The 12,192-nt window shown below is 34.8% G+C and overlaps 1 protein-coding gene across 1 annotated transcript; it reads left to right on the top strand.

Annotated features, from left to right (window-relative positions):
• Nucleotides 1-5,958: 5,958 nt before the first annotated feature.
• On the top strand, nt 5,959-11,765 carry LOC144435948 (uncharacterized). Its single transcript, XM_078124588.1, has 4 exons — nt 5,959-6,276; nt 9,118-9,267; nt 9,783-9,984; nt 11,410-11,765. Exons 1-4 carry the CDS (start codon nt 6,031-6,033, stop codon nt 11,514-11,516), a joined length of 705 nt encoding a protein of 234 aa, XP_077980714.1. The 5' UTR covers nt 5,959-6,030; the 3' UTR covers nt 11,517-11,765.
• The last annotated feature ends 427 nt before the right edge of the window (nt 11,766-12,192 follow it).

Here is a 12,192-nt window from a genome sequence, read left to right as displayed (position 1 = left end):
CATATTGACAAGCACTTGTAAGTGGCCATTTTGTTCAAATGATTGTTCACTGATGTTGGATTAATCTGACCTCGCAGGTGACCTCTCCTCAACACATACCCTAATATGTGAATGATGTATTTGATTAGAACTCTAAGCATTTCCCAGTGTATGTTACTGGTGACATGATAAGCTATCAGTTTAATTTCAAATTCAGCACAGATTTCAGTGCTTACAGGGTCTCTGAACCTTGTGAATAATGTGAATAGCACACAAGAAGTCTGTAGGCAAAAAAAAATGGGGCTGGATGGTGTCACAGCACAGGCTAGAAAGATAGTGATGGCAGTTGATGTGTGAAGGTCCACTCTTTAGATTGCAGGGCACCTTTGCATTGGACCGCCAGTTAAAGAAGAACTTGAAATAGAAAAATTACTTTGAGTTGGTTCATCTTCTGTTAGGTTGGGAAAGGACTGGTGAAATTTATAAATCAAAATTCTGTTTATTTCTACAAGGATGCATCAATGTAAAATTTTAGATTTTAATATGTAATGTTTTTTGTATGCATGATATTTGGTGGAGGACAGCATTTCAGATTTTTGCTAATTTTACTTAGAACAACTCAATTTATGTATGTTCTCTGCCAGACTCAATTTTCAGTGTGAGCAGGAAAGGAAATATTTGAACAGTTACCGTACTTTTTGTATTGGAAAGACATCCATGGTCATTTTTCAGTGGGAAAGGGCATGGAAATATCTCCAGTTATAATGTATGGGAAAGACAACCAGGCTTTTTTTTTCTCTAAGAGAATGTAAATATTTCCAGTTAATTTTTGGGAGGCCAGGCTGGAAATGGAATGTAAATATTTCCTGTTCATGTATGGTAAAGACAGCCAGGCTGGAAATGGAATGGAAATATTTCCATTTAATCTGTGGGAAAGACAGCCACGATAATTTTTCAGAGTGAATGGAAATATTTTCAGTTAATCCGTGGGGAAGTCAGCTACGCTCTTTTTTTTTCAGTGTGAATACCACAGTTACTGTTTGGGTAAGACAGCTTTAGAATTATGTACAGAATTGTTCTTCATTGTTTCTGAAAGTTTCACTCTGATGTTGTAGAAAATTTGTCTTGGTTCTTAGTTGATTCATGCCAGTCTTGTCCGTATATTAAACTCACATCTGTGCCTTGTTATATTTCCTCACGATTCAATTTACAAGTAGACACATAGCAACTTGAAATCTCTTTAACCTACGTCAGCTTAGCTAATATATTTGTTTACTCCTTTAATAGTCACTTTGGTTTCATCTATCAGTAATATTGCAATTCATAATGACCACAGTTTGGATTATTCTATCTTATGAAGGGGTGAAGGACCCATATTGAGGGTGATTAGGATGTGCTTGCAATTTTCCATTTCGAACCTAGAAATAAGACAAAAAGTAATGAGATGAATGCATTTTATCCATATTTTTATAGTTGTATGTATTTCAGTGCTAAAGATGTGCAAAAGTTTTTCCATGGAAACAAGTCCCACTATCCTATTTTATGTCCATTGCGCATATTACTTTATTCAGCCAAAAAACAGGATGAGTTATTTACAAGTAGTGTACATGTATAATTTCCCCATGCGATGTCCAGTAGTGTATAATTTCCCCTTGCATTGTCTGCCATTAGAGTGCACCTGACACCTAAATTGCCATGCTGCCAAATTTTTCATGCACCAAAATAAATATGACTACAGTATCTAAAACTTTAAGGGGAATGGTGGTCAGAGTCAAGTTAGTTTTTGCTTATCATAGACTGTGTGATATATATCATGTATGAGAATATGCAAATCGATTGTGCCCTAGGTCAAATGTTGGAATCATATTCTTACATATCATAGACTGCATTGTATCAGGGTTATCCTATTTTATGTTTCACAATACATGGGATACATTTTTGTTAATGTCAATATTTGGTAAATTTCCATCCATTTTTATCATGAAAAACACTCGTATACAATATTATTTGGTTGTGCATGGAGACGCGAGTGAGTGTTTACACTCTTTTGTCTGTGTCGAGAATATGCAATGTGACCTTGACCTCAAGCTCCAAGGTCAAATGTAAATGTCACACAATTTTTTTGGCACATCACAGTCCGTGCCTAGTAAGAACATAAGAAGCAGGAGACAAGTGTGTTGCCAGCTATTCATGCTATTAACTCATAGATTGTACTCTTATGCAGCTGGTCCAGGTAAGCAGTAATATGAACATGCACATAAATATAAATATTAATGTGTATCTTGTTTCCATAACTACCTACCCATCCCATTCATATGTTGAAATCTCGAAGACACCACCCACATAAATAAATGTTCTCATGGGGAGGGGTCTTTGCTTTGTGGGAAGATTTGACCACTAGTGTTTTGTTTGTCTTCATTCTTGGCACCAGATGATACTATTTCACAGTGTTTAGCATTTTCCTGTCAAGTTCTATTACTAAAACTACATTCCCTTTTAACACCTTGACACTTTCAAATATTGTAAACCTAGATATTTTCACCACTAGAAAATTTGGCAATTTTACAATCTTCAGTTCTCAGACTAATTTTTACTAATTACCAGACTGGTACATTGTGTTTGTGTACAAGAAGGCATTTTAGTCATTATGTGCATTTTTGTTTTCCAGTGAAATAAACAAAAATAAATCTTTAGCGAAAATTTCCAGGTTTACAGTATACAGTATGGTTTGCTTTGTGTGAACTTGTGGATTTCATGTATCATTACATTGTTCTTAAGTAGTGTCATTTTCAGTGTCTTTATTTTAGCTCATTGCCAGGGTGACCATTTTATCAACTCGAATCAATGATGGCCAACAAATAGCATTGAGAGGTTTTATCATAGCAGCTCAAAGCTTGAAGTGAGCCATCATAGAATTCAAAAGATAAACATGGTCAATTTTCTTCTCAGGGATTTCCTTCTTACATGTTGTTCATCTTTGTACTGTCCCATTTTGTATTTGATACTGCACCACAAGATTGTGTGCATCAAAAATTGTCCTTGAATCCACCAGTTATGTATATTTGATTTTGTGTCGAAGTACAGGATATTTTTCATTGGGTCTCACAACTAATTCATCTGTACATCTACCAATCAGAAACTGTTCTATAGTAGTGTTGGTAATTTGAATAATACTTCTTTACTAAGACAGATGTACACATTAGTTTATCTGACTGTAAAATGTTATTTTTAGAATATAATGAGTCGGTTTCTTTTCTGAATTATGAAACATAGTTGTTTTCCATGAGAGATGTCAGCAGAAGTCATGTCCTGACCCAAGCTCCTATGCAGCATTACTGGAAACTATCGTCTTTCCATCACTTTCTGCTTCTTGGCTATTAGTAGTGGCCATATTGGATTTTGTGACTGTCAAAATAAAGAAACATAAACATGCACATTGTACTGTTGTGAGATAACCTAGAACAAACTCCACATTTGCGAAGGAATGTATCATTTGATTTAACAATGTGTATGATTCACTCACCACCTCAGATACTTTGTTAAGTACATGTTTTATGTGAAAAAGAAGTGCTGTGGATGTTTACTATGTAGTCTAACATGGATGCATGCCGCCATCTTGTTTACAAGGTGCAAGCAACCAATCAGAAATCAAATATGGCCGCCACTGATGGCAGCAACAATATTATAGGTTATCGATGTGCAGAGCTTGGTCCTAACCCTGCAGCACAAGTAACACAGTTGCATAGATCTTAGTGAGAGTGTTCTAATAATTAGCATTAGGCCGCAAACACACATACACATGCACACACACCTGGGATCGGTGATCAATTTTTTTCTGTGTAACCCATTTGTTTAACGATTACTGATTTTGTTGTTTTTAAGTCAAAGTTGTAGATTTTTTATAGCAATAGCAAGATATGTCTGTTTTATTCATATTATGTCTATTTTTAGTTCTTTATACAACACTGCCTGCATTCTGTGTAAGAATGGAGAGTACAGTATTGGAGTGCAATAAAGTATATTATCTGTTATGAACAACCTTGTAAGTGTCATGTTCCGTACTGAGGATCAGTGCTGATATAGGCATGGCAAAGTGTGTGTCTGTCTGTAAATAACATGAAGTTAAACACCACTGGACCAATTGCCTTGATATTTGGGTATCTAGTTGGGAAACTTTTCAAAGGAAATTGATTGCATCACAGATGTATGCTTTTAATAAAGAAAATGTGATTTTTGGTTCTAAAAGATTAACTCAAAAACTACTCAGCAGATTAGTCTGTAATTCAGTGGGATGTTCTTAGGGTTGTGTAGATTGTTATTTGTTCAGGGTCAGGATAATGAAAAATAATGTTGGTTTTTATGTAGCACTTTCCCATTCTGTGCTCAAAGCGTGTTACATTTATTACCCCTGGTACGGATCTATAGTGGTGCAACAGCCCTTTACTTACTCAACTCCCTTGGGAGCATATAATCCATTGCAGCCTTTATAAGCACATAGAATTAAAGCATTCACATTGCAGCCTCTATCCTACCAGGTCCTCAATTATACAGCTGGGTTGACCGAGGCACAATCATGGTTGAAATCTTGCCCAAGGATTTTGCCATTCAGAAACCAACAGCAGAGACGGGGCTCTAACCTGTAACCTGCAGATTCAGTCAGTCACTCTAACCATTCACCCATCCTGACTCCACTATGATCACAGTGATATGCAAATTAGGTCTATTGATGATGTATATTGCAAAGATGAGATGGATAGGTAGGTAAGTAGATACACATTCAAAAATATGTATGCAAATATGACTAGCAACAAGACAATGCCCATAGCAACAGCCAAATGATCAGATGGTGTATATTTCAAAGAGAACGGATGAATATGGAAGTGGATAAATATTCCCCATCACCGTGATTGCTGATGTCTATAGCTGGTATGAGATATCGAGAAGTGACCTGATCAATCTAAACTTTCCCAGATTGTTCGCCTGGGTACTTCCGACATTTTTGTGGTCATGAGATCATGAGATTGGGTGTTTTGGGGGTTGAAAAAGTGATGCATGAGTCTACAACCCGATCCAGTCACACCCCCTTGTGTTGTTTGTATAGATAGTATACGATATAGAAACATATACTATATATTATTTCAATAGTATACAGGCCCATATACACACATACAAATATACATTGTGAGATACTGTCCTTGAAATAGATCAGAACGGAGACAGCCCTCTACGGCCATTTTCATTCTGGCTGTGACTTACGAAAACCGGCCCCAAAAAATGAACCCCACCCCCACCCCACCCCTCCCCCCAAAAATAAGTAAATAAAAATGGCAAAAAAGTGAAAGTTGATGTATATTTATGAGACAAATACATATCAAAAATTGTGAAAATATATATGAAAAAAATCAAGAAATATAAAAAAAAACGTACTACAACTATTAAATATTTAAAAAAAATTAAATTCAAAATTCAAAAAGTTCTTTTTGGTCTGCTCGGCTTGCCATAATACATACATACTATTGAAATAATATACTATATGTTTCTATATATACTATACTTATATACTGTACGACAACTTGAACTGTTGTGTACCAATGTGAAAGTTCACGACCAATACCACTTCACAGTAATGGCAGACTACTTTCAGTGGTTGCCACGACTACGACTGTCTCAATGCGCGCTTTGCTTAATAGACACTTTGACGACAAAAAATGTCACTTTTCTTCATTTTATGGTAATGAATTCAATTTATTTACTATAAAAACGTTATGGTGGTCAAAAATTGAGAAGCAATATGAGAGGAAATGTAAATTTTGGTACTATATTTCTACAAAATACGCGGACGCGTTTGTTTGTTTTGTTTAGCTGTTGTGCGGACAAAACTCAATAAAGTCTCCTTATGTCATGAAAAGGTTATGTTTGCATTGTATCATTGAAGTTTTACGACCCGATCAAAGGAGTTGCTACCACTAAACAATATGTTACCGTAATACGGAGCCACATATTCCAGACGATATAACTTTTCCTTGGACAACTTTCCCTCTTGGATTAAATATGGCGACTCTTTCAGGTGGTTCAGCATCCAGTCACGGCAGTAGGGCCGGACAGGGACATTCAGCCGCCACGATTCTGACAAATCGGTCCAGAGACATTACGGTCATTTCAGATGTACCGTACAAAGATCGAAGGACGTATGTGCCACCAGACAGGCCCCCAAAGGGGACTCGTGCTATGCATCGGACTACTCTGACGTTCGAAAAGATACCGGCATCTACAAGTTATACAACGTCCACTTCAGCGGTAAGTTTCTGTCACTCGCGTTATTTAGAGCTGGCGATCATTATTACGTGCCAACAGCGATCAAGATTACGAATACGATATGTCTGCCTCATGTCACTTTACACTGCATCGTAGTGATCATTTTCAAAAAAAAAAAAAAACCTAAACAGGCAATTCAAAAACATCGTCATTATCCGTGAACTAGTATAGTAGTAGTAAAGAAATCACTATGTTTACCACAACGGATGTTCATGAATGTGTGCTTTCTCAAAATATTTGAGCAATATCTTGAAGTACACTGGCATGTGTTGAAGTGAAACGTGACTTCCCAGGATTTCAAAACAATGACAGTTTACCTACAGCCGTCTATAGATACCCTACTACACTCAAAATAACCACACTGTAAATACAGACTTCAACATTTACTAAGTCTCTCTCCTCACAACGTATACTATACAGCACAATTTACAGCCAAGTCCCATTATTGTTAATGGATTCATCACTTTCAATGACAGGGTCACTAACCTATAAAGTGGGTTACATCTGACAGGCCTTGATATCGACAACTCTGTGAGTGAAACTATTAATTTATACGGAATAAATATACCTATTATCTGAGAAACATTTTTTTAATATAGATAATCAGTAAATGGTAGATTAAACCATGGAGTTAGATAAAATAATCCCAGATAAAGATTATGTATCTAAATAATACCAGTTGATATAGGGATATAACATGTAATACAATACAATACCAAACTTGTCACAAGTAAATAAACCTTATTTATTGAAATCATATCATAATGTTTTCATTTAGAATCCATATAACATCAACTCTATGACAATATATAATGGTGAAATCTGATGGTACTATTTCAGCCAGGGGGATCCCCATGCATGGGATACACACAGCATGATTACCTGCATGTACACAGGCATGGACATACCACCCTGACTGAAATAACTGAGCTATACCACCTTGAACAAAATAATTTAGCAATGAATATCACCCTGAATGAAATAGCTGAGCTATACTACCCTGAACAAAATAATTGTGCCTCAATATATTACACAATAACCACACTCTAATGAATTAATGGAGTCAACATCCTGTACAGCAGTGTGACAGGTAAATAAATACTAACGGCTATATATTTTAACAATGCAAACTTTTAATGCAGAAAAGGAACATAAATGTACTATGAAAGGTGTTGTAGTATACATTGTTTAATGAATAGTCCCTGTATCCACTATTAAATTGATTAAAATTGATTTGTGATGTTTACATTGCCTGCAGTAATGTATTACTGTTTATCATGGTTGCATGGAATTGATCAGCTGGTGAACTGATTTCAAAGTCACACAGTACTTAACTGTTTATTGTTATCTTTAAATATGTCATGATTTCTTCTGTAAAAATAATAATTGATTGATTGAGTTTTTATGTATATTGGTATAAATGAGTGTTACCTATATGCAAAAATAAAAATGAAAATAATTTTTAAAAAGAGAAGACTTTGTAACTGATCATCTTTGTAAATTGTAGCATATTGATTGAGAATATGAAAACAATAATTGTTTTAACACTTTATGCCTAAAATGTATCATATTTGAAAAATAATTTCAAAATATGGTGATGGGGATAGGGTTGGTATAGTAGTGGTGGGGATAGGGGTGGTATGGTGGTGGTGGTGGTGGTGGTGGTGGTGGTGGTGGTGGCGGCGGCAGGGACAGTGTAAATTTGTAGAACAGAAAATTCACTATTGTAAATAGTGAGGTTAGCTTTTTCATGTAATTAAAGGAAAATAGCAATGTGACTTTTTAAAAACCAAAATTATATGTATGTGTTGGCGGGGGGGGGGGGATTTAATGATGTTTATTTTAATTAGAGCAGTTTTAATACCAGGTGTTTGTTTTAATTAGAGCAGTTTAATACCAACGTTAGTATTTTTCTGATTCTGAGTTACATGTATAAAACTCATGTTTCCTCAATTCTAACTACTGAGATATTTAATGGCCGTGTAATGGTCTTATCTATACCACATAAGTGTACCCAAAACACATAGTAAGTAGCCCTAGCAACAAGTCAGTTGTACAGCTGAAATAGCTCTACTTGTCTTGACATAGGCTAGACATATGTTTGGTTAACTAATCCCAGTTAAGTCAGCTATCCACTTTATGTCGTAAATGCAATGCTGTCGTTGATAAGAAAATAACTTAGAAAAAAAACTGTTATTGTGCAATGCTACAAGAGATCAGATTTACATGACATGGTGGAATGATAGATGATCGATAACAATGATTTGGTAACCATGCCTGTAGGTCAAATTTTAGCAGTGAGGTTAAAGGTCAAAGGTCAAATATTTGATGTTATTTATAAATATCATTATGCAAATTATACATTTGACATTGATAAAAAATTGATTTTTGGATAATAATTATTGGTTTGAATGTTTTTTAAAAATCATGACAAAAAAGCATTAGTTACAATAACATTGAAACTAGTGAACTGTTGAATTGCAAAGTATTTTGACTACTTTATATACCCCAGAAACCACCACTGGGATGATCTTGGCAATATTCATTATTCCCCCCCCCCCCCACCCACCCACCATGATCTCAGAGAGGGTTCTAAGCTTCTAAACTATAAACTTTGTACATACATTTTGTAATACCAAATTGGTGTTAAATGATTGGGCATTCACAGCTCAACATTTGTAATTTTATTACTGTAAATGCATTTCTGCTGATTTGTAAATTTCATATTATTATAAATATTATACATAGTTTGGCTACAAGAATGCCAGTATTTCCATTTAAAAAAATTTGTGAATGTTGAATTATTTTATGTTTATATTCCAGGCCTTTGGTGGTAGTAGGAGTTTATCAGCAGCAGTCAGACCTGTTCCATGTCCGTCATTACACACAGCTCATTTTGATATCGGTATTACAAATGACAGATACAGGAATACACATTATGGAAGTACATACTTTGACAAAGAAATACGACATGTAAGTATGAATAAAGTTTAGGTATAAAGTTTATTATGTTATATTTAATTTGACAAATGAGACATGGTCATAGATGCCAAGCAAAGATATATAACCTATAAATCCATTTACAATGGAGAGAGTTTGATGTTAGTGATAAACGCATTTTAAAACCAATGTGACTTTGGACACTTTCCTAAATCTGTTCTGAACTTGTTCAGTGTGTGAGTACAGTATGCATGACTTTAAGTTCTTCCTATACATACTATATAAATACAAGACAACCATATACTTGTATAGGAACTAGGAGTGTACCTATACGGTGGGATACCTATGGTTACACAGGTTTTAAAGACAACCACCTGTTGATGGGTTATTAAACCTAGCCCTGAATTATAGCATGGATTTTACATTATCATCAATAATTTCAGTACTGAGAGAGTCAAACGATTCCTAAGAAATTACAACTAACTACCACCAATCTCTATCATTATCTTCTCTCAAATAAACTAGTATTCCTACTTTTCATACTACAGCCCAATGAAATCCATTTTTCCTCCATGGTCAATCATTCCCATAACACACGAGGTGCCAAAATGCAGGATGTGTTGAGTAGACCCAGTTGGCAACCTAACTACTGGAGTTCCTATAATGATGTACATACAAGACTTGGTCTAGCGAGAGGACCTGGTGCACCCAGACCAGACCCACCGAAAATTAAATATCATACTCTTAACGGTAAGGACAACGTTTTGGTGATATTCCAATGACTGCAACATATCAGTGTTTTTGTTAATTCTTCTGGTATATTTTGTATTTTGGTGGCTGAATGAATTTGGCACATTTGATTTGAATTCAGCACATTGATTGCCATAGATTAGTAAGTCTGAAATATTCAAATACATTTATTAATATATTCCTAATAACCAATATAATAATAATGATATAAAATTCATGTAATCCAAAGTACTACCTATCTAGAGAGACTATAGAGTTTCAATTAGGTGACACAGGGTTTTTTGAAGCAAATTACACAAACAAAATACAGACACTGATACAGTGATAGCATGTAAGCAAATAAAACGATACATTCTCACCATGAATACAAAGCGACATCACTGTCAGATGAGACAAAGAAGTTCAAACACAAAACTTCGTATTTGTGTTCACAATGAGATAAAATGCTATGAGCACTATCAGTGTCTGTATTTCATTTGTAAAATGGAGTATGAGACTAAAAAGCATCATGTGGCCTATTTGAAACTCTATACTCTCTCTGGTTTGGTAGTAATTTCATCGCCTCAACTATATCAGATAATGTTACATGCATTAATGAAAAATCATGTTTATAATGCTGCGATTTTCGGAAAGCTTAATTAACATAGAACTATTTTTGGAAGGTTTGTTAATAGTTCCTGCATATCTTAACTCTAAAGTTTGACCTATTGGTGCACTGTATACAGTATACAACCAGTGCCAAAATACAAACTAGATGTCTGACAGTATGACATCAAAATTTCATACCCAATAGACATGTTAAGTGATTTAGTTGACACCAACACTAGGGGCAAAGTCCTGTGTCACAGTGTGTGTGACATGTTGTACATTATAATTTATATATGATGTATTTGACATTTTGAAGCACTGCTGGTACTAGCTGTCACTTTTACACTGTTCATTGTGTCTGTTGAAAAATATATTCCAACCCTTTACTAGAAATGGTTCAATCTTTTTATTTGGTTAAATTACCTGTCATATATTAATGGTATTTACTGTGTACACTGACTTGATATCTGTTTGTAAACAGTGTTTATAAGATTGACTTCTGGTGTTATTAGCACAACAGGAGTTTCTTTGCCATTTAAGTACACAGGTTATCAAAAATGACTAAATTCTGTATGTTATTGAATCTTTTGAGATCTGTCAATAGCAGGTGAGTGTATGCTCCAAGAATAACTTTCAATATCTAGCAAAATTTTCACCCCCTTCCCCAAAAAACACCCTACAACACAAAAACAAAAAACAAAACAAAAAAAAAACATTAAAAAAGACCACAGAAACTCGGTTTGTGTCCTGTAAGTTTCTCCAGTCATTTTAGATCAACATATCATTTATGTCCAATATTTGTTATTTTCATTTAAATGCTTATTTCTTTGATTTCAGGAAGGAGGATAGGTCCTGAGATACCAGCTGATCATCACAGAGTATCAGGAAATAGAAAATTATACGGAGTCAGACAGGATGCACAAGATTATTTTATTTTAGGTTGAAATTCTATTCCTTTAGAACTTTGCATGTTTTAATTTATTTGTAAGATATTCTCAGAAAGCTTAAAAACTTGTTTGTGTTTTTTCAAACTGTCTTTTGTCTTGGTTTCAAGTTTATTTTGTTTGTCTTTCTTAACACTGCCAGTATTACTGTTGGCAAATCTGTATGTTTGTATATTAGTATGTCTTCAACTGAGTATAGAAGTGATATGTTGTTGTTTTTTACTCTCCATCATTAAACTTTATATAGAAATATCATTGCAAGCTGGAGATGGGGGAGGGGGAGGGGAAGGGGGAGGGGGAGGGGGTTATTAGATTGAAAGGTTTGTCGCTGTGTTCACTCATTTTAGCCATTGGTTAACAGAAATGTCAACAACATTAAATCTTTTAGTATCAAATGAAAATTTAGACTCAGAGTGAAAAGATTTTTCGAAGCAAATCCCAAATTTTTTGACATCTTGTCATCGTCACTGTCATCATCATCATCACTATCATCATCATCATCATCATCATCATCTTCTTTCAGTATTGCTACAAAGAGGTTCAGTGGTGTTATGTTAATTGTACTGAAAGCACACTGATTGACTCCTATATGTCTGTACCATATAGTTTGTTTTACTATTTACCAACAGAAGAGTATTATCAACCTGAAAGTATTCCTTGTCAGACTTTGTTTTAC

Source organism: Glandiceps talaboti, chromosome 5 (assembly GCF_964340395.1).
Source record: "Glandiceps talaboti chromosome 5, keGlaTala1.1, whole genome shotgun sequence".
Classification (NCBI taxonomy): domain Eukaryota; kingdom Metazoa; phylum Hemichordata; class Enteropneusta; family Spengelidae; genus Glandiceps; species Glandiceps talaboti.
The sequence above is the reverse complement of the archived record's forward strand: the minus strand, read 5'-3'. Positions and strand labels throughout refer to the sequence as shown.